General features: G+C 43.5%; 1 protein-coding gene across 1 annotated transcript in view; it reads left to right on the forward strand.

The window, feature by feature from the left end:
* The first annotated feature begins 10,835 nt into the window (after positions 1-10,835).
* Positions 10,836-24,226, forward strand: part of LOC135505264 (calpain-2 catalytic subunit-like) — a 39,664-nt gene continuing 26,273 nt past the window's right edge. The window contains exons 1-7 of the mRNA XM_064924474.1: positions 10,836-11,432; positions 11,515-11,759; positions 17,533-17,602; positions 20,272-20,390; positions 20,804-20,937; positions 22,353-22,521; positions 22,597-22,680. Coding sequence (XP_064780546.1) covers positions 11,523-11,759; positions 17,533-17,602; positions 20,272-20,390; positions 20,804-20,937; positions 22,353-22,521; positions 22,597-22,680 — 813 coding nt within the window. The 5' untranslated portion in view covers positions 10,836-11,432; positions 11,515-11,522. The remainder of the gene's footprint in view (positions 11,433-11,514; positions 11,760-17,532; positions 17,603-20,271; positions 20,391-20,803; positions 20,938-22,352; positions 22,522-22,596; positions 22,681-24,226) is intronic.

Below are 24,226 nucleotides of genomic sequence, written 5' to 3' on the forward strand. Positions count from 1 at the left end.
TCTATGACCAGGGCGTGACAGGTATGACGGCTGCATGGTCCCATGGTGTTTATACTTTCATACTATTGTTAGTACAGACGAACGTGGTACCCTCAGGCATTTGGAAATTGCTCCCAAGGATGAACCAGACTTGTGGAGGTCTACAATTGTTTTTCTGAGGTCTTGGCTGATGTCTTTGGCTTTTCCAATGATGTCAAGCAAAGAGGCACTGAGTTTGAAGGTAGGCCTTGAAATACATCCACAGGCACACCTCCAGTTGACTCAAATTATGTCAATTAGCCTATCAGAAGCTTCTAAAGCCATGACATCATTTTATGGAATTTTCCAAGCTGTTTAAAGGCACAGTCAACTTAGTGTATGTAAACCTCTGACCCACTGGAATTGTGATACAGTGATATAATCTGTCTGTGAACAATTGTTGGGAAAATGACTTGTGTCATGCACAAAGTAGATGTCCTAACCGACTTGTCAAAACTATAGTTTGTTAACAAGCCATTTGTGCAACGGTTGAAAAACAAGTTTTAATGACTGCAACCTAACATCCGACTTCAACTGTATTCGAATAAATTAGATATCGCCCAGCCCTACTTTCCCTATGACATGAGGAGGTAGAGTGAGACAGAGGGAGGGGGAGACAGGGAGAGGGAGAGACAGAGAGAGGGAGAGAGAGACAGGGAGAGGGAGAGAGAGACAGGGAGGGAGAGACAGAGGGAGAGAGAGACAGGGAGAGGGAGAGACAGGGAGAGGGAGAGACAGAGGGAGAGGGAGACAGAGGGAGAGAGAGACAGAGGGAGGGGGAGACAGGGAGAGGGAGTGACAGAGAGAGGGAGAGGGAGAGGGAGAGACAGAGACAGGGAGAGGAGAGACAGGGAGAGAGGAGAGACAGGGAGAGACAGGAGAGAGAGACAGAGAGAGAGACAGGGAGAGACAGAGACAGGGAGAGGGAGAGACAGGGAGAGGGAGAGAGAGACAGGGAGAGGGAGAGACAGAGAGAGGGAGAGAGAGACAGGGAGAGGGAGAGACAGGGGAGGGAGAGACAGAGGGAAAGAGAGACAGGGAGAGGGAGAGACAGGGAGAGGGAGAGACAGAGGGAGAGAGAGACAGAGGGAGAGAGAGACAGAGGGAGGGGGAGACAGGGAGAGGGAGAGACAGAGAGAGGGAGAGAGAGACAGGGAGAGGGAGAGACAGGGAGAGGGAGAGACAGGGAGAGGGAGAGACAGACAGGGAGAGGGAGAGACAGGGAGAGGGAGAGACAGAGGGAGAGGGAGACAGAGGGAGAGAGAGACAGAGGGAGGGGGAGACAGGGAGAGGGAGAGACAGAGAGAGGGAGAGGGAGAGAGAGACAGGGAGAGGGAGAGACAGGGAGAGGGAGAGACAGGGAGAGGGAGAGACAGAGAGAGGGAGGGAGAGACAGAGAGAGGGAGAGACAGAGAGAGGGAGAGAGAGACAGACGGAGAGAGAGACAGAGGGAGAGAGACAAGGGGAGAGAGAGAGAAGGAGAGAGACAGGGGGAGAGAGAGACATAAAATTCGACATGCCAATTAGGACCTGGCTAAAAATACTTGAATCAGTTATAGAGCCCATTGCCCTTTATGGTTGTGAGGTCTGGGGGCCACTGACCAACCAAGAATTCACAAAATGGGACAAACACCAAATTGAGACTCTGAATGCAGATTTCTGCGAAAATATCCTCAGTGTATAACATAAAACACAAAATAATGCATGCAGAGCAGAATTAGGCCCTAAACAGAGAGCACACAGTGGCAGAATACCTGACCACTGTGACTTACCCAACTTAAGGAAAGCTTTGACTATGTACAGACTCAGTGAGCATTGCCTTGCTATTGAGAAAGGCCGCCGTAGGCAGACCTGGCTCTCAAGAGAAGACAGGCTATGTGCACACTGCCCACAAAATGAGGTGGAAACTGAGCTGTACTTCCTAACCTCCTGCCCAATGTATGACCATATTAGAGACGCATATTTCCCTCAGATTACACAGATACACAAAGAATTAGAAGACCATCCTGATTTCAGTAAGTCCCAAAGAATTCGAAAACAAATCCAAGTTTGAAAAACTCCCAAATCTACTGGGTGAAATACCACAGTGTGCCAATATCACAGCAGCAAGATGTGTGACCTGTTGCCACATGAAAAGGACGACTAGTGAAGAACAAACACCATTGTAAATACAACCCATATTTATGTTTATTTATTTTCCTTTTTTTGTACTTTAACTATTTGCACCTCGTTACAAAAACTGTAAATTTACATTATATGACATTTGAAATGTCACTCTTCATTTAAAAAAAAAACAACGTTTATTTCACTTTTCTTTTATTATCTATTTCACTTGCTAAGGCAACGTAAACATTTGTTTCCGTGACAATAAAGCCCTTTGAATTGAAATTGAAATTGATAGAGAAGAACAGAGGGACATGGAGATACAGTATAAAGCATGGGAGCCAGAGGGGTGTTTCCTCATTCCTAAGGGTTCTCTTCTGTTTACATACATTATATCCATACAATCTGAGGCTGTTGGTGTGGAGTAGTTTACAGGGTGGGTCCAATGAGGAAGTCTGGTTTTGCCTACAGGATATAGACTTCTGGTGAAGTTGTAGCCTACCTTGTACGTCAACCATCCTGTACCAGAAAGGCTGTCATTGGCTCGTCAGTCATTGCTCTCGTCTTCGTGTTAAGCACACGACAAACAAGGATATGCGTTGATAGACATCACACCCTCCCTTATTTAGCTTTACGATTCATGAATAGGGCCTGAAGACATTTTACATTACATTTACATTTAAGTCATTTAGCAGACGCTCTTATCCAGAGCGACTTACAAATTGGACAAAACAGGACACCTGAAAATATACTTATGTTTATGTGCCAACAGACTTCAAGGACAGACTGGCCAATGTCTGCTGGACATCTCAAATTGCATCCAATTCCCTACGGAGTACATTACTTTTAACCAGAACTGTATGGGCAACAATAAAAAAAAGTAGTTTACTACGTAGGGAATAGTGTGCCATTTGTCACACACATCAGTAGTCAATTTCCCTGACTCTCAACTCCTTAAGACAGAGTTAGACTCCACCCCCCCCCCACAACCCCCCGCCTCATGTCTGTCACAACTAGCGTCTCCAAAATCCTCCTAACATCAAGAACTAAGACTCACCTGTTGAAATGTCTTCGCTTATTGCTGTTTATTCTTGCCACATACCGTTTTCTAATCACCTAGTCTTTGCCTTGCACAACTCCCAGCCCCAACTACATCAATTCCCTCTAATCCACTCCAGTCCATGACGAGGTCTCTTTCAGCCGAGATTGTTACTCATTGACTCCAGACTAACCTGGATGACTCATTGAATAATTACGAAGAATTTTGTTACTGACCCCCTTTCCGTGACACTTGTGTGTGTGTTTGTTTGCTATGTGTGTGTGTGTGTGTGTGTGGGTGTGTTTGTTTGCTATGTGTGTGTGTGTGTGTGTGTGTGTGTGTGTGTGTGTGTGTGTGTGTGTGTGTGTGTGTGTGTGTGTGTGTGTGTGTGTCTGTGTGTGTGTGTGTGTGTGTGTGTGTGTGTGTGTGTGTGTAAATGTTGAGTTTTGATGGTTAAGTTTAGGCATGAATTCCGACTAGTTAAGGTTTGGGATTATGAATGGTTAAGGTAAGGGTTAAGGTTAGGACAGGGTTATGAATGGTTAAGGTCTAGGATAGGGTTATGAATGGTTAAGGTCTGGGATAGAGTTATGAATGGTTAAGGTCTGGGATAGGGTTATGAATGGTTAAGGTCTGGGATAGGGTTATGAATGGTTAAGGTCTGGGATAGGGTTATGAATGGTTAAGGTCTGAGATAGGGTTTTGAATGGTTAAGGTCTGGGATAGGGTTATGAATGGTTAAGGTTTGGGATAGGGTTATGAATGGTTAAGGTCTAGGATAGGGTTATGAATGGTTAAGGTTTGGGATAGGGTTATGAATGGTTAAGGTCTGGGATAGGGTTATGAATGGTTAAGGTCTAGGATAGGGTTATGAATGGTTAAGGTCTAGGATAGGGTTATGAATGGTTAAGGTCTAGGATAGGGTTATGAATGGTTAAGGTCTAGGATAGGGTTTTGAATGGTTAAGGTCTGGGATAGGGTTATGAATGGTTAAGGTTTGGGATAGGGTTATGAATGGTTAAGGTCTGGGATAGGGTTATGAATGGTTAAGGTCTAGGATAGGGTTATGAATGGTTAAGGTCTAGGATAGGGTTTTGAATGGTTAAGGTCTGGGATAGGGTTATGAATGGTTAAGGTTTGGGATAGGGTTATGAATGGTTAAGGTCTAGGATAGGGTTATGAATGGTTAAGGTTTGGGATAGGGTTATGAATGGTTAAGGTTTAGGATAGGGTTATGAATGGTTAAGGTTTAGGAAGGGGTCAGGTTTGGGATAGGGTTATGAATGGTTAAGGTTTGGGATAGGGTTATGAATGGTTAAGGTCTGGGATAGGGTTATGAATGGTTAAGGTTTAGGATAGGGTTATGAATGGTTAAGGTTTAGGAAGGGGTCAGGTTTGGGATAGGGTTATGAATGGTTAAGGTCAGGGATAGGGTTATGAATGGTTAAGGTCAGGGATAGGGTTATGAATGGTTAAGGTCAGGGATAGGGTTATGAATGGTTAAGGTTTAGGATAGGGTGATGAATGGTTAAGGTCTAGGATAGGGTTATGAATGGTTAAGGTTTAGGATAGGGTTATGAATGGTTAAGGTTTAGGAAGGGGTCAGGTTTGGGATAGGGTTATGAATGGTTAAGGTTTGGGATAGGGTTATGAATGGTTAAGGTCTGGGATAGGGTTATGAATGGTTAAGGTCAGGGATAGGGTTATGAATGGTTAAGGTCTGGGATAGGGTTATGAATGGTTAAGGTCTGGGATAGGGTTATGAATGGTTAAGGTTTGAGATAGGGTTATGAATGGTTAAGGTTTGGGATAGGGTTATGATTGGTTAAGGTTTGGGATAGGGTTATGAATGGTTAAGGTTTGGGATAGGGTTATGAATGGTTAAGGTTTGGGATAGGGTTATGGGTCATAGTGTTAACCGTTTCCCCTATTGGCCTGAACTGAAGGCATCTCCCGACTTCATGGGGGACCTGAACGAAAGTCAAATACTGCATTTAATCTGGTAGTGACCTGGATGGTGTGTTAGAGCGTAGTGGCGGCAGGGAGCCTAGTAGTTAGAGTGTAGGTTCGGCAGGTAGCCTAGTGGTTAGAGTGTAGGGACGGCAGGTAGCCTAGTGGTTAGAGTGTAGGGACGGCAGGTAGCCTAGTGGTTAGAGTGTAGAGGTGGCATGTAGCCTAGTGGTTAGAGTGTAGGGACGGCAGGTAGCCTAGTGGTTAGAGTGTAGGGGCGGCAGGTAGCCTAGTGGTTAGAGTGTAGGGACGGCAGGTAGCCTAGTGGTTAGAGTGTAGGGGCGGCAGGTAGCCTAGTGGTTAGAGTGTAGGGGCGGCTGGTAGCCTAGTGGTTAGAGTGTAGGGACGGTAGGTAGCCTAGTGGTTAGAATGTAGGGGCGGCAGGTAGCCTAGTGGTTAGAGTGTAGGGACGGCAGGTAGCCTAGTGGTTAGAGTGTAGGGAAGGCAGGTAGCCTAGTGGTTAGAGTGTAGGGACGGCAGGTAGCCTAGTGGGTAGAGTGTAGGGGCGGCATGTAGCCTAGTGGTTAGAGTGTAGTGGCGGCAGGTAGCCTAGTGGTTAGAGTGTAGGGACGGTAGGTAGCCTAGTGGTTAGAGTGTAGGGATGGCAGGTAGCCTAGTGGTTAGAGTGTAGGGACGGCAGGTAGCCTAGTGGTTAGAGTGTAGGGACGGTAGGTAGCCTAGTGGTTAGAGTGTAGGGACGGCAGGTAGCCTAGTGATTAGAGTGTAGGGGCGGCAGGTAGCCTAGTGGTTAGAGTGTAGGGACGGTAGGTAGCCTAGTGGTTAGAGTGTAGGGACGGCAGGTAGCCTAGTGGTTAGAGTGTAGGGACGGTAGGTAGCCTAGTGGTTAGAGTGTAGGGACGGTAGGTAAATAACTTACCATATTTCTCTTGCAAAACAAGGCAACAGTAAACTAATTGCCCCTCCTTAAGCCAATTAGTGACAGCAACATGTATCCGCTATAGTGCCACCGTTTGGTCAATATAAACGTTGAGTCCTAACAGTGTTTTGTTTCAATACAAATATCCATGACGGAATTATATGCGTTTATGTTCTAGACCACAACCACGTGAATGTTCATTGGTCAATAAGGACCATGTTGTTTTGGGTACTAGTCTGGAAAAAATATTGTGCTGAGAGACTATTGTCCATGGATTCCTCATCTCGTCATTTGGTGCAGATCGGTCATTTGGCGCCAGAGGACTAACTAGCATGTTAATTAAGTATTTGTCACAAAATTAAAAATGGCGGAAAATCCGTCATGGCAGACCTTGAGGTAAATGAATTCTTTGTGAGGAGAAGGACCTATGTGCCAAGTTCCATGACTCTCGATCAAACAGGGTGAGGGGCGTGACCTTAAAAAGTTAGCATTTTCTATCGCTTGTCATAGCGCCACCGTCTGGCCAATCAGTGTCATTTTCTCAATGACGGATGTCTTTGGTAAGCTGCGTCATTCAACCAAGTTTCGTCAAAAATGTGTGCCAGTGGTGTCTGAGATATCATGTTTGACGGACGTATGCCCGGAGCCACGCACCAACGTACAGGCAGATCCATAGTCCCCTCCCCAGTTTCATTGTGGTGGACAACAAGCTCCAGGCCAGGTACACCTGCCCCTTTGTCCTAAAATAGAGGAAACTCCCCCTTCTCAAACACACACGCATGCACATGCACATACACAAACATACACACACACACACACACGCACGCACGCACGCACACACACACACACACACACACACACACAAACTACCATCCCCCGTCCATTCTCGTGACATTAGACAGAGGAAGGTTCATGTTACCTGGGCTTTAGGTGTGTGTGTGTTCGTGTGTATTTTTGTTGAGGTTATAGCCAGAGCCAGGTAGGTAACAGCAGGTACACTAAATATACAAAAGTATGTGGACACCCCTTCAAATTAGTGGATTCGGCTATTTCAGCCACACCCGCTGCTGACAGGTGTATAAAATCGAGCACACAGCCATACAATCTCCATAGACAAACATTGGCAGTAGAATGGCCTTACTGAAGAGCTCAGTGACTTTCAACGTGGCACAGTCATAGGATGCCACCTTTCCAACAAGTCAGTTTGTTAAAATGTCTGCCCTGCTAGAGCTGCCCCGGTCAACTGTAAGTGCTGTTGTTATGAAGTGGAAACGTCCAGGAGCAACAATGACTCAGCCGCGAAGGTAGGCCACATTAGCTCACATAACGCAACCGTTGAGTGCTAATCATCTGTCCCCGGTTACAACACTCACTACCGAGTTCCAAACTGCCTCTGGATGCAACGGCCGGAAAGTGGTAGGCCACACAAGCTCTCAGAACAGGACCGCCAAGTGCTTGTCGACACCGGTGTGGAAGAACTTGACTGGTCTGCACAGAGCCCTGACCTCAACCTCAGAACAGGACCGCCAAGTGCTGTCCTCGGTTACAACAACATTCACTACCGAGTTCCAAACTGTCTCTGGATGCAACGTCAGCACAAGAACTGTTCACCGGGAGCTTAATGAAATGGGTTTCCATGGTCGAGCAGCCGCACACAAGCCTAAGATCACCATACGTAATGCCAAGCATCGGCTGGAGTGGTGTGAAGGTCACGGCCATTGGACTCTGGAGCAGTGGAAACACTCTCTCTGGAGAGATGAATCACGCTTCACCATCTGGCAGTCCGACGGCTAAGACTGGGTTTGGCAGATGCCAGGAGAACGCTACCTGTCCCAATCCACAGTGACAACTGTACATTGTGGTGGAGGAAGAACATGTAATGCTCTGGGACTGTTTTTCATTGTTCGGGCCCTTTGGTTCCAATAGAAGGGAAATCTTAACGCTACAGCATACAATAACATTCTAGACGATTCTGTGCTTCTAACTTTGTGCCAACAGTTTGGGGAAAGCCCTTTCCTGTTGCCCCCCAATGCACAAAGCGAGGTCCATACAGAATTTTTTTGTCGAGATATGTGTGTCGAAGAACTTGACTGGCCTGCACATAGCCCTGACCTCAACCCTATCGAACACCTTTGGGATGAATAGGAACGCTGACTGCGAGCCAGGGCCTAATCGCCCAAAATCAGTGTCCGACGTCAACAATGCTCTTGTGGCTGAATGGAAGCAAGACCCCCGCAGCAATGTTCCAACATCTAGTGGAAAACCTTCCCAGAAGAGAGGCTGTTATAACAGCAAAGGGAGGGGGATCAACTCCATGCTAGCCTTAACAAGAAGGCTAGCACTGGAGGCTAGCACTGAAGGCTAGCACTGGAGGCTAGCACTGGAGGCTAGCACTGAAGGCTAGCACTGGAGGCTAGCACTGAAGGCTAGCACTGAAGGCTAGCACTGAAGGCTAACACTGAAGGCTAGCACTGAAGGCTAACACTGAAGGCTAACACTGAAGGCTAACACTGAAGGCTAGCACTGAAGGCTAACACTGAATGCTAGCACTGAAGGCTAACACTGAAGGCTAACACTGAAGGCTAGCACTGAAGGCTAGCACCGAAGGCTAACACCGAAGGCTAACACCGAAGGCTAGCACCGAAGGCTAGCACCGAATGCTAGCACCGAAGGCTAGCACCGAAGGCTAGCACCGAAGGCTAACACCGAAGGCTAGCACCGAAGGCTAGCACCGAAGGCTAGCACTGGAGTTCTATTAGCTGTATTTAACACTAACTGAAGTGTATTTAGTGCCTTGTCCGGGTAGCTGGAGAGTAGAGCATTTCAGTCGTCTAATCTACAAGTGACAAATCCATGGATTAGTTTTCCTGATAAGTTTTATATATTTTTTTGCAAATGGTACGAAGATGGAAAAAGGCTGCTCTTGAAACGTTTTTGATATGTTCATCAAAAGAGAGATCGGGGTCCAGAGATCAGAGGTCGTTCACAGTTTTATTTGAGACGACTGTACAACCATCAAATAGCATAGTGGTTAGAGCGTTGGGTCAGTAACTGAAAGGTTGCTAGATCGAATCCCTGAGCTGACAAGGTAAAAATCTGTTGTTCTGCCCCTGAACAAGGCGCTTAACCCACTGTTCCTAGGCCGTCATTGAAAATAAGAATTTGTTATTAACTGACTTGCCTGGTTAAATAAAAGATAAAGAAATGGTCAGATTCAACAGCAGGTTTCTTGGGACCTTGAACTAGCATCTCTGTTTTGTCCGAGTTTAAAAGTTAAACATTTGCCATCATCCACTTCCTTATGTCTGAAACACAGGCTTCCAGGGTAGGCAATTTGGGGGTTTCACCATGTTTCATCGAAATGTACAACTGTGTGTTGCCCGCATAGCAGTGAAAGTTGACATTGTGTTTCTACAGTCTACAGTTCCACTGACTGTTCCCAGGAGCACAACAACAACAACAATAACAACAGCAACAACGACAACATCAACAACAACAACTACAACAGCTATAACTACAACAACAGCAAGAACAACTACAACAACTACAACAACAACTACAACAACTATAACTACAACAACAGCAAGAACAACTACAACAACAAGAACAACTACAACAACAGCAAGAACAACTACTACAACAACAACAATAACAACAACAGCAAGAACAACTACAACAACTACAACTACAACAACAGCAAGTACAACAACAACAACAGCAAGAACAACAGCAAGAACAACAACAAGTACAACTACAACAACAACTACAACAACAGCAACACAACTACAACATCTACAACCACTACTACAACAGCAACAACAACAACAACAGCAAGAAAAACAACAACAAGAACAACAGCAACAACTACAACAACAGCAACACAACAACAACAGCAAGAACAACAGCAACAACAGCAACAACAACAACAACAACAACAGCAAGAAAAACAACAACAAGAACAACAGCAACAGCAACAACAACAGCAAGAAAAACAACAACAAGAACAACAGCAACAACAGCAACAACAACAACAACAACAGCAAGAACAACTACAACAAAAACAACCACAGCAAGTACAACAACAAGTACAAAAACAACAAGAATAAGAACAGCAACAACAACAACTACAGTAACCAGGATTCTTGTTTGAGAAGTATATATATATATTTTTTTACTGTAAACAGGGAAGTCCTACAGAAATCAAGGTGTGTGTATGTGTGTGTGTGTATAGTGTGTGTGTGTGTGTGTGTGTGTGTGTGTGTGTGTGTGTGTGTGTGTGTGTGTGTGTGTGTGTGTGTGTGTGTGTGTGTGTGTGTGTGTGTCCATCCATGGGGAAAGAGGAAATTAGACCCAACCCATATCAGTCATTTTTAACTTGCAAAACTAGACCAGGTACACCACTGCCCCTTCGTCCATGAACCTTCTCTCTCCTCACCACACACACACACACACACACACACACACACACACACACACACACACACACACACACACACACACACACACACACACACACACACACACACACACACACACACACACACACACACACACACACACACACACACACACACACACACACACACACACACACACACACACACACACACACACACACACACACACACACACACAGACACAGACACACACACACCCCCATCCATTCTCGTGACATTAGATCATTAGCTGGAGGAAGGATCAGGTTACTTGGGCTGTAGGTGTGGTTACTGTTTTGTTCTCTCTCTCTCTCTCTCTCTCTCTCTCTCTCTCTCTCTGTGTGTGTGTATTTCTGCTGAGGTTAGGGCCAGAGTCAGGTGGGTGGCCGCCAGGTAGCTCTGTTGTTTGATGTGGCCTGATGCTGTTGTCTTGTCTGCTTCATTTCCATCAGCACACCTGTCCTCCTATCCATCAGGCTCCTCCCCTAGCTCGGGACTTCTGCCTCCTGCCTTTCTGTTAGCTGGTTTAGTATAAAGGAGAAGGACAGAGAACCAGAGGTATTTGTGTTTGTGTGTGAGATTGTAATCATTCCATAGGACACTAAAACTTCTTCATCACAAAACGACTCCAGTCTGCTGCATCCCCCCCCCCCCACACACACACACACATTAATCACATCTTCAGTCTCCAGACGCTAGACTCCACCGTCTCTTCAGCAACACTGTCCCCAGGAGCCTGGACACACAACAACAACAATTACAGTAACTAGGAGTGCATCCAGGGATTCAACACAGCAACCTAACCTCTAACTCAGTCCTTACAGCCCAGCTGACTGTTCCCGGGAGTCAAGAGTCAGGATAACAACCAAGGATCTCACCGGTCTCCACAGCAACACCCAACGTCTGTTCTGACTGTGTTGGACCCAGCCACACACAACAACAACTCCAGGTCGGTTTTCATCCAGGCAGCGATAACAAACTACAACCTCTAACTTTAGTGTCTTTGGACTCACTGTTCTCCCCACTCCTAGGCTCCAGGATGACGTCTATGGCAGGTCGGCTGGCCCGTCAGCAGGAGAGGGAAAACGGTGTTGGAACCAACCAGCAGGCGGTTAAGTTCCTCCAGCAGGACTATGAAACGTTGCTTCAGGGCTGTCTGGAGTCCGGGAAGCTGTTCCAGGACCCCTCCTTCCCAGCAGAGAGCAAGTCTCTAGGGTACAAAGAGCTGGGGAAGTACTCATCCAAGACCAAGGGGCTGATGTGGAAGAGACCCACGGTAAGAGAGCACTTTTTAATTCCATATACCGTCTAGAATCTAGATGTACAACGACCAGATGTCTGTCACTGACTACCAGGGTCTTTGTCTGGTTTAATTTGAAGCAGGGAAAAAATGTATTGTTATTGTGAGATGAATCAGTTTATCAGTGTGTTAATATATATATTTATATATATAATGTAAATTATACTCAGTGTCAAGATTACAATTCATTGGAGATTTAAGCTTGTCACTACAAAAGTTGCTGAGTAGAACCAGATATGGTTTTCCTAATAGCAGAACCATTTAAGGTGCTAGAACTCTCTAAGTAGGGTTCTTCATAGAACCCCATGTACCTAGAATCTTTTATGAAGGGTTCAAGGCAGAATGGTTTGACCAAGAACTCTTTAACTTTAAAGGGTTCTTCCTAGAACCCTTTATGAATGGTTCCACCAGCCAAATTAGCCTTTAAAATGTAATGCTTCATAACAATATATTATGGTCTAGTTATACCCTAACAAAGTGGTGTTAGGAAACTCCTGGTTTTACACATCAGGCTTGTAAATCACATCACGTTGGCTTGCAAAGTGATGTGTAGGTCCTATTGGAATCTCTCTAGATCGAGGATATTCAACAATTGGAACTTTTAATCACTTGCAACCTGCATTCAGATTGACGGCTGGCTTAGTGAAGATTGCTGTGCGAAAAGGTATGCTATTTATCTTTGTGTAGCATGAGGTTAATCAACCAATCAATGTACAAACGTAAATATTGAAACAATTCTGAAAATCGATCTGCAATAGAGCATGCTGGGAAACATGATAATGTTGGGCGTGGTTTTGAGTGCTTGACTCAACACAGAGTAAAAATTACACAGTCCGACTCAACTCTGGTTATTAACAACAACACAAAAAACAACACTAAGGTTATTGTACACCATTGAATGTTACGTTAATTAAAAAGTTAAGTTGATTTATCTCCTGAATTATCACAAAAAATATTACACTGAAAAACCAATGCTTTGTTAAACTGGCCAATTTGCTGTGTACCGTATACAACACACTGCTGGTTCATACTCCCTTCTATTCTCCTACTCTCTGCTCAATAAAATCACAGAAAATACTACTTTGAAAGACAGAAATCATGGCAAAAAATAGAAATTGTCAGTACTGTATATGTCAAATGATTAAGGGAATACCAGACACATCGATGTACTGTACAATTATCCCCCAGATCGGTACTGTTTAAAATATTTATTTAAAATAAATGGATCATATTACTCAATCTCTCGATGTTAATGTTTAAATACTAAAGTAAAACACTTCATGGTAAGAGGCACTATTTCAAAGAATGAAAACTAGTACAATGAACAATTCTTTTTCAGAATCAAAAGGGTTCTATAAAGGGTTCTATAAAGGGTTCTATAAAGGGTTCTATAAAGGGTTCTATAAAGGATTCTATAAAGGGTTCTATAAAGGGTTCTAAACAATCACACAGAACCCTTTCTTTAAAAATGTTTTAAAAATGAGGATGGCTTCAAGCTGGAACTCTTTGCCTTTTACAAATAACTATTTCAGAACCCTGTTTCCAAAAAAAAGGTTTCTTCAGATGAAAATGGTTCTTGAAGGAATCATATTTCTTTCCTAAGAGTGTGTCAGGAAGTACTGTCCCAGAGGAAAACGAGGTGGTTATTGCTGTTGTACAGTGCTGACATCATGTCAACCCAAAGATCTTTGTCAGTTACAATACACAAGCACAGTCACCTTTTAAAAGGCACCTTGGTGCAGGAAATGAAATTCACACTGAATGCTGTCCTGGGGATATAACTGCCCAGGTGTAGAACAATGGAAACACTACACAACTTATTATAATGGTAACCAGAGCTTTAGAGACATGGGTGGTGGGCGCTGGTCCGTTTGTTGACACTTGTTCTACTTTCTGTTTGACTGATCTCATTTTGATTGTGTTTTAGGGTTAGGATTTCAAATGACACACACAAAGACCACAACATAGCCTCTCCTCTGAGTCTAAAGATTATTATCATTATAATAAATAAATAAATGTTTTACCTTTATTTATCTAGGCAAGTCAGTTCAGAACAAATTCGTATTTCAATGACAAACCTACCAAAAGGGGATAAAAAAATAAATAGCAACACAACATGACAACACAGCATGGTAGCAGCACAACATGACAACACAGCATGGTAGCAGCACAACATGACAACACAGCATGGTAGCAGCACAACATGACAACACAGCATGGTAGCAGCACAACATGACAACACAGCATGGTAGCAGCACAACATGACAACACAGCATGGTCGCAACACAACATGACAACACAGCATGGTAGCAGCACAACATGACAACACAGCATGGTCGCAACACAACATGACAACACAGCATGGTCGCAACACAACATGACAACACAGCATGGTAGCAGCACAACATGACAACACAGCATGGTCGCAACACAACATGACAACACAGCATGGTAGCAGCACAACATGACAACACAGCATGGTCGCAACACAACATGACAACACAGCATGGTCGCAACACAACATGACAACACAGCATGGTCGCAACACAACATGACAACACAGCATGGTAGCAGCACAACATGACAACACAGCATGGTAGCAGCACAACATGACAACACAGCATGGTCGCAACACAACATGACAACACAGCATGGTCGCAGCACAACATGACAACACAGCATGGTAGCAGCCCAACATGACAACACAGCATGGTCGCAACACAACATGACAACACAGCATGGTAGCAGCACAACATGGTAGCAACACATGACAACACAGCATGGTAGCAACACAACATGACAACAACATGGCAAATCTGATGGCCGAATGGTAAACATCTAGCCGCTCGAGAGCACCCTTACCTGCCGATCTATAAATTACATCTCTATAATCTAACATGGGTAGGATAGTCATCTGAATCAGGGTTAGTTTGGCAGCTGGGGTGAAAGAGGAGCGATTACGATAGAGGAAACCAAGTCTAGATTTAACTTTAGCCTGGAGCTTTGATATGTGCTGAGAGAAGGACAGTGTACCGTCTAGCCATACTCCCAAGTATCTGTATGAGGGGACTACCTCAAGCTCTAAACCCTCAGAGGTAGTAATCACACCGGTGGGGAGAGGGGCATTCTTCTTACCAAACCACATGACCTTTGTTTTGGAGGTTTTTAGAACATGGTTTAGGCCAGAGAAATAGCTTGTTGGACACTAAAAAGCTTTGTTATAGAGCAATTAACACAAAATCCTGGGAGGGGCCAGCTGAGTATAAGACTACTTCATTTGCATATAAATGGATGAGAGCGCTTCCTAGTGCCTGAGAGAGGTAGTTAGCAAACCAGGCCAAAGACCCCTCAGAGACACCAATACTCCTTAGCCTGCCCACAAGAATGGAAGGGTCTACCGTATCAAATGCTTTAGCCAAGTCAATAAAAATAGCAGCACAACATTGCTTAGAATCAAGGGCAATGGTGACATCATTGAGGACCTTTAAGGTTGCAGTGACACGTCCATAACCTGAGCGGAAACCAGATTGCACACCAGAGAGAATATTACAGATGTCAAGAAAGCCAGTCAGTTGATTATTGACAAGTTTTTTTTCAACACTTTTGATAAACAAGGAAAAATAGAATCTAATAGATTAGATCAAAAGGGGATTTTGTCAACTCATTGTTTACTCAGCTGACTAGACCAGAGTTTTATCAGCCTGCCGCACTCTGAAAAAGCCAATTTAACCCATTTCTTAATCAGCATCATTCTGTGAGTTGAGTGGACTTCAAGAATTTGAGCTAACGTTTGTTTAAAGCCTGTTGAGTCAATTTACAAATTCATGTTTGCCTTTGGAAGGCAACACCGTACGATGGTTCAGCTATATGCCCAAATGTTGACTAAACTCAACCTTACGATTGTACATTGAATCAATAAACTGAATTTGAAGAAGCTTGTTGAGTAAAGATACAAATGTACAAAACCAATCAAACCACACCCATTATTATCATATTTCCCAGCATGCTCTATTGCATGTTGATTTTCATTAATGATTTGTTTCAACACCATGTACACTGATTGGCTGATTAATCCAGCCATTTGTTTCTAAATTAATCCAATTTTTCCGCCCGTTGCTAAGGTGACTGGTCCAGTTTATATGATTTAGGTAGCCTAAATAATCACTTTCCCCCATGGCAGTCATTCTCAATGCATGTTGATTACAAGTTTGTTAAAAAGTACCTTGAAGAATAAACTAAAATAGATAAAAGTTCCAGTTGTTGGCTATTCTAACTCTGGCTGTATTCTAATAGGAATTACACATCACTTTGCAAGCCAGAATAATGTAACTAGTAGGCTTTATGTGGCCTGTAAACCAGGAGTTTCAGACCACTGTGTTAGGGTGACAAACCAGGGTGTAACTAGGCCCTCAAAGAAAGACCTTTTGTATTGTCTGTATACAGAGGTCATCGTTGTGTTATTGCCCCCATGGCTGAGCAGGCAATTTCGAAGCTTCAATGATTCAATCTGCCTTTTTTCGCCTTGCAGAAAGCCTTTGTTGAGCTTAAATTAGTACTTAATCAAGGTAAAAACAAGTATATGTTATTTTGTAAATCTCATAAGAATGTATCTGATGATTTATGCATACTTACATTGGATGGGACCCTTATTGATCGTGTCCCAGATTTGATCATTTCTATGCATCTGGATCGATGATAGACTTTCCATCAAAACCATGTTGATGAGTTAGTTAAGAATTAAAATGTGTTTTTTTTTATAGGAATAGGTCCTGCCTTTAGTTAAATAGTAGAAAACAAATAATTCAGTTCGACATTCATTGCGGTCTTCGACGATGACGATATCGTCTCTCTGAATGCGTCTGCTGCTGTATTGAAGTCTCTGGGTGCAGTTTATCACAGTGTCACTACGCTCTGTATCAGTGTTCCACAATTATAAAAGCCCTATTGCATAAACTACCGACCACATCTCACTTCTCTGTTAACCTTCAGAAATACAAGCTATCAGATACGATCTCAGGAATTACTCATTCTAGAGATCCCTTCCAGAGATCCCTTCGAGGTAAATCTGCCTTGAGCTATTTTTCACATGGCTTGTGGAATGGTCTATGAAGCAGTCCAGACGGCTATGTGAGGACCTTCTTAAGGAAAAATTTGTTAATTTTTTTATGATTCTATTATTGATCTTGTGTTTTTTGGGGGAGGGGGTGTTTGTGTTTTTGGGGGAGGGGGGTGTTTGTGTTTTTTTGCTGGCTTATATATTTGAATGTGAACTATATATTTGAACTAGACCCATGTCTTCTAACTTGCTCCAGATGCTGTAAATGAGAATGCATTCTCAGTCAACTCACCCTGGTTAAATAAAGGACACTTTAAAAAATAAATATTATTCATAAAAAGTTTAATTTCACACTGGGGAAATATGCAAATAAGGTAGCATAAATTCTCAAGTTGAATTGTACGTTCACACTAAAATTCTAAATTGATTGAACATACAGTTGAGCTTGAAAATGTATGTTGGTTCAACTACAGTTTATGCCCAAATGTCAAGTAAACTCACAATCCTAATGCAGCTGGTTTAACAAATAGATTCCTCTGTCTGCTCTCGCTCATGCTGTAGGATTTGTCGAGAAGCTTATCATACGACAATGCTCCTCAATCATGTACAGTGCTCACTTAATATGAATGAATAAAATCATCAAATTAATTACTGTGTAAACAAAGGAATTCTTCTGTCTCTCACATGCTGTAGGAGTTGTGCTCAAACCCCAGATTCATTGATGATGGAGCCACCAGGACGGATATCTGCCAAGGAGATCTGGGTAAGCATATTTCACAAAGAGAAGGGGTGTTGCTGTAAATACTGTTAATCCCAAGATCCTCCTCCCACTAATTCTGGCTTCGTGTCCACCAACAGACAGTGAAGGAGACCACAACATATGTTTGTCTACAGATATATTGCAGAAGAGTATAATCTTTGTCTATAGATGTATTAAACGTAGGGCATATATTTGTTCTGTGATGTATTACAGTTTTGTTTTCAATCGTTTTATTTTCACAAGAATGTGGTGCAATTTTCACAATTACATTTTCGTAGTACAAAACTCAAAACAGATGATCAAAAACAGCTAATTTTCAATTGACACACAAAATCACACAGTCACTTTTCCACAAAAATTCATCAGTGTTTCATTTAGAAATACATGTTTCACATTGAAATACATATAAAGGAATTGCTTTTCACAATGCTCTGGGTCATTATGATAAACATCTCATTTAACCAACTGAGCCAGGAATAGACAGCAGAACCAGAAGATGAGGCAGACACAGCAGTATTAAGACGGTGTATTTAATAAAGAAAAAAATCATAAAATACAAAAAATGGCAAATCCAAAAGGTTGTAGGTAAAACACAAAAAGACCTCAAAAGAAACTGCCAAAAAATAAACAAAAAACAGAATACCACAAGAATGTCCGAAAAGAGCTTCAGAACACTAGGGCAGGGTTTACAAACACAGAGCACAGAACTGGAAACAAAGGTTTTACAATCTTAAACGAGACACAGGTGCAAATAATAATGGGGATCAAGGGAAAACTAGGGACAAAAAGCACAATGGGGGCATCCTGACCAAAAGGAACAACCCTGGCCAAATCCCCAACATTCACGTTATGATAAACATCTCATTTGAATGGTGCTGGAGGAGATGGCTACCATTTTATGGGCTCCTAACAATTGTGCTATTCAGTGTTTAGTTTTTTTGCGTTGTTTGTAACTTATTTTGTACATAGTGATTCTGCCACCGTCTCTTATGTCCGAAAAGAGCTTCTGGATATCAGAGCGCGTTTACTCACCTCAGACTGGACAAAGATTTTTTCTTTTGGCCAGGATTTACTCAAGATACCCGACCAGGCCCAAATCCCCATCATTCACATGAAGAGAAGAAGTTACAGAGGACTCAGGTCAGGGTGCCTTGTGAGAATTCGTTGGAGAGTGCGTGGTCGCCCTACCATCCGTCCTTTTGGCCAATGTGCATTTGAGAATAAACTGTATGAGTTCCGTTCAAGACTATCCTACCAACTGGACATTATAAACTGTATGAGTTCCGTTCAAGACTATCCTACCAACTGGACATTATAAACTGTATGAGTTCCGTTCAAGACTGTCCTACCAACTGGACATTAAAAAACTGTAACATCTTATGTTTCACCGAGTCATGGCTGAACGACAACATGGATAACATAAAGCTGGCTGGGTTTAAGCTGCCTTCCGTAAGACGAGGGCTGACGGTCTGTGTCTATTGGTCAATAACAGTTGGTGCACCAAATCTAAAATTAAGAAAGTCTGGAGGTTTTCTCGCCTGAGGTAGTGTATCTCATGATAAGCTGTAGACCACACTATTTACCAAGAGAGTTTTCATCGTTATATTTCGTATCTGTCTATTTACCACCACAAACCGATGTTGGCACTAAGACCGCATTCAAAGAGCTGTATAAAACTATTAGCAAACTATTTACATTTGCCTGATGTAAAAATAGTGTATTGCCTGATATGAAAACAGGGTATTATACTGTAATTGACAGTAATGTAGCGTATTGCATTCAAATTACAATTTATAAAGCTGTTTCTTGTATTTTCTGCTATTGGTTTAAACTGGTTGTTAAAACAACTCAATTGAGAAGATATCGTTATGTAGTGTTTTGAAATAAAAAAAAATCATTTTTCTTGTGATATTTCACAGTAAACGTATATTTTGGATCAATGATTGTGAAGAAAACAAAAAAAGGAAGGAATGCACAATAATATTATTTTGAATATGAGACCTGCTGCGTTGCAAAGTGGCGTCCGTTTCGAGTCTCAGAGTGTTAAAACTTCCAACACATACTTTATGAAAATAACACCAACTGTTGTATTTACTCTCCTGTGTGGGGTTCCCTCCCCTGTCTTGTCAATATCTCTGAGATGTTTCCACTGTTCACAGGTTTGTAACTGTGACAAAACAGGATGTTTGTTGTATGCGGTAATCTGGCAGAACCAGACGAGTGTGTCTCTGAATATTGCATACAGTACTACAAGACTGGCACACGTATAAAATATATATATTATACGTGTGCCAGTCTTGTAGTACTGTATGCAATATTCAGAGACACATTCGTCTGGTTCTGCCAGATTACCGCATACAACAAAACACGCCTTGTTTTACGCCTATAATATATATATATATATAATATATATAATATATATATGCGTGTGTGCGTGTGTGTGTGTGTGTGTGTGTGTGTGTGTGTGTGTGTGTGTGTCTGTGTGTGTGTGTGTGTGTGTCTGTGTGTGTGTGTGTGTGTGTGTCTGTGTGTGTGTGTGTGTGTGTCTGTGTGTCGTGTGTGTGTGTGTGTGTGTGTGTGTGTGTGTGTGTGTGCGTGCGTGCGTGCGTGCGTCTGTGCGTGTGTGCGTGTGCGTGCGTGCGTGTGCGTGTGTGTGTGTGTGTGTATTACAGGGGACTGTTGGCTGCTGGCTGCTATTGCATCACTGACCCTGGACGAGAGCGTGCTGGCCAGAGTCGTTCCTCCTGAACAGAGCTTCACTGACCGCTACGCCGGCATCTTTCACTTCCAGGTCAGGGTCAGGGGTCAGGGGTTAGGGGTCAAAGGTTTTAACATCTAGTTTTTCCCAATCCTCAACACTCTCCATTCATTGACATTGACATATTGTTCATTGAGCAAACACTCTTATCCAGGGCAACTTGAATTCAACTAAGGTAGATAAAACAGTCACATACAGTATGTCAGTCATTGCTCGTGTGAGAAAGACAACCTGTTTTTCCAAGATCCTTAGTGAATTGTCGCTTTATTTTCTGTCATAGGGGACTTGTTTTACGCCTACTTTACACCGGTGGAAGTTAGATCGTTTCTAGGTTTAGAGACGGTTGTAGTGTCCAGTATGCTTCTCCATGTTCTGCCATGTGATTCACTCTCTTTGTGACATGTTGAGACACTCTATGGAATGTTGTCTGTTGTGGTCCTCTTCAGTTCTGGCAGTTTGGTGAGTGGGTGGACGTGGTGATTGACGACCGGCTGCCCACCAGAGATGGAAAGCTGCTGTTTGTTCACTCAGCCGAGGGCTCTGAGTTCTGGAGCGCCCTGCTGGAGAAGGCCTACGCCAAGTAAGATACAGCACCATAGTGCATACATGGTTTATGCTAAGATACAGCACCATAGTACATACATGGTTTATGCTAAGATACAGCACCATAATACATACATGGTTTATGCTAAGATACAGCACCATAATACATACATGGTTTATGCTAAGATACAGCACCATAGTACATACATGGTTTATGCTAAGACACAGCACCATAGTACATACATGGTTTATGATACAGCACCATAATACATACATGGTTTATGCTAAGATACAGCACCATAATACATACATGGTTTGTGCTAAGATACAGCACCATAGTACATACATGGTTTATACTAAGACACAGCACCATAGTACATACATGGTTTATGCTAAGATACAGCACCATAATGCATACAGTATGGTTTATGCTAAGACAAAGCACCATAATGCATACAGTACATGGTTTATGCTAAGATACAGCACCATAATACATACATGGTTTATGCTAAGATACAGCACCATAGTACATACATGGTTTATGCTAAGAAACAGCACCAGGGGTGGCAGGGTAGTCTAGTGGTTAATGCGTTGGACTAGTATCCAAAAGGTTACAAGATCAAATCCCCGAGCTGACAAGGTAAAAATCTGTCGTTCTGCCCCCTGAACAAGGCAGTTAACCCACTGTTCAGTTAACAAGGCAGTTAACCCACTGTTCAGTTAACAAGGCAGTTAACCCACTGTTAAGTTAACAAGGCAGTTAACCCACTGTCCAGTTAACAAGGCAGTTAACCCACTGTTCAGTTACCAAGGCAGTTAACCCACTGTTCAGTTAACAAGGCAGTTAACCCACTGTTCCAGTTAACAAGGCAGTTAACCCACTGTTCCCCTGAACAAGGCAGTTAACCCACTGTTCCCTGAACAAGGCAGTTAACCCACTGTTCCCCTGAACAAGGCAGTTGACCCACTGTTTCACTGAACAAGGCAGTTAACCCACTGTTCCTAGGCCATCATTGAAAATAAGAATTTGAAAGTAAGAACATAAGAATCTGATGGGCACTAGAATTTCTTAATTGATTTACCTTGTTAAATATATTGTGAATAATGATGTTGTAATGCTGTAATATCTAAACATTTCACCCGATATGGATGAAAATACCTTCAAATTGAAGCTGACAGTCTGTACTTTAAATTCATAGTCGCTGTATAATTCCCAATCCAAAGTGCTGGAGTACAGAGCCAAAACAACAACAAACTTGTCACTGTCCCAATACTTGTTGTACCTCACTGTGTCACTGAATATATTGTCTGTCTGTGTGTCTCTGTCACAGGGTGAATGGATCTGTCTGAATATATTGTCTGTCTCTCTGTCTCTCTCAGGGTGAATGGATGCTATGAATACATTGCCTGTCTCAGAGTGAATGGATTGTCTGAATACATTCTCTCTCTCAGGGTGAATGGATGCTATGAGTCTCTGTCAGGTGGCTCCACCATTGAGGGGTTTGAGGACTTCACAGGAGGGATAGCGGAGATATACCAGTTGGACAAAGCTCCTCCTCACCTCTTCAAGATCATGGAGAAGGCTCTGGGCCTGGGCTCTCTACTGGGCTGTTCCATTGATGTAGGTTGGACTTAGATATTTAAATTGATTGATTGATTGATTTAGATACTAACATCACAATTGTTTATTTTTTAGATCACCAATTCCTATGAGACAGAGGCAGTGACAGCTCTAAAACTGGTGAAGGGACACGCATACTCTGTCACTGGTGCTGAAGAGGTAAAGTACCTAATGGTGCTGTCCACACTGTACCAGCACCATTTACCCCGGGTTCATCTGTCTTTCTGATGGGCACTAACCCCAGGTTCGGTTCATCTGTCTTTCTGATGGGCTCTAACCCCAGGTTCATCTGTCTTTCTGATGGGCTCTAACCCCAGGTTCATCTGTCTTTCTGATGGGCTCTAACCCCAGGTTCGTCTGTCTTTCTGATGGGCTCTAACCCCAGGTTCATCTGTCTTTCTGATGGGCTCTAACCCCAGGGTTCTGATGGGCTCTAACCCCAGGTTCATCTGTCTTTCTGATGGGCTCTAACCCCAGGTTCATCTGTCTTTCTGATGGGCTCTAACCCCAGGTTCATCTGTCTTTCTGATGGGCTCTAACCCCAGGTTCATCTGTCTTTCTGATGGGCTCTAACCCCAGGTTCATCTGTCTTTCTGATGGGCTCTAACCCCAGGTTCATCTGTCTTTCTGATGGGCTCTAACCCCAGGTTCATCTGTCTTTCTGATGGGCTCTAACCCCAGGTTCATCTGTCTTTCTGATGGGCTCTAACCCCAGGTTCATCTGTCTTTCTGATGGGCTCTAACCCCAGGTTCATCTGTCTTTCTGATGGGCTCTAACCCCAGGTTCATCTGTCTTTCTGATGGGCTCTAACCCCAGGTTTGTCTGTCTTTCTGATGGGCTCTAACCCCAGGTTCATCTGTCTTTCTGATGGGATAACCCCAGGTTCATCTGTCTTTCTGATGGGCTAACCCCAGGTTCATCTGTCTTTCTGATGGGCTCTAACCCCAGGTTCATCTGTCTTTCTGATGGGCTCTAACCCCAGGTTCATCTGTCTTTCTGATGGGCTCTAACCCCAGGTTCATCTGTCTTTCTGATGGGCTCTAACCCCAGGTTCATCTGTCTTTCTGATGGGCTCTAACCCCAGGTTCATCTGTCTTTCTGATGGGCTCTAACCCCAGGTTCATCTGTCTTTCTGATGGGCTCTAACCCCAGGTTCATCTGTCTTTCTGATGGGCTCTAACCCCAGGTTCATCTGTCTTTCTGATGGGCTCTAACCCCATGTTCATCTGTCTTTCTGATGGGCTCTAACCCCAGGTTCATCTGTCTTTCTGATGGGCTCTAACCCCAGGTTCATCTGTCTTTCTGATGGGCTCTAACCCCAGGTTCATCTGTCTTTCTGATGGGCTCTAACCCCAGGTTCATCTGTCTTTCTGATGGGCTCTAACCCCAGGTTTGTCTGTCTTTCTGATGGGCTCTAACCCCAGGTTCATCTGTCTTTCTGATGGGCTCTAACCCCAGGTTCATCTGTCTTTCTGATAACCCCAGGGTCTTTCTGAACCCCAGGTTCATCTGTCTTTCTGATGGGCTCTAACCCCAGGTTTGTCTGTCTTTCTGTTCCCTTTCAGGTAACCCCAGGTTCATCTGTCTTTCTGATGGGCTCTAACCCCAGGTTCATCTGTCTTTCTGATGGGCTCTAACCCCAGGTTCATCTGTCTTTCTGATGGGCTCTAACCCCAGGTTCATCTGTCTTTCTGATGGGCTCTA

This window comes from Oncorhynchus masou, chromosome 18 (assembly GCF_036934945.1).
Source record: "Oncorhynchus masou masou isolate Uvic2021 chromosome 18, UVic_Omas_1.1, whole genome shotgun sequence".
Lineage (NCBI taxonomy): Eukaryota > Metazoa > Chordata > Actinopteri > Salmoniformes > Salmonidae > Oncorhynchus > Oncorhynchus masou.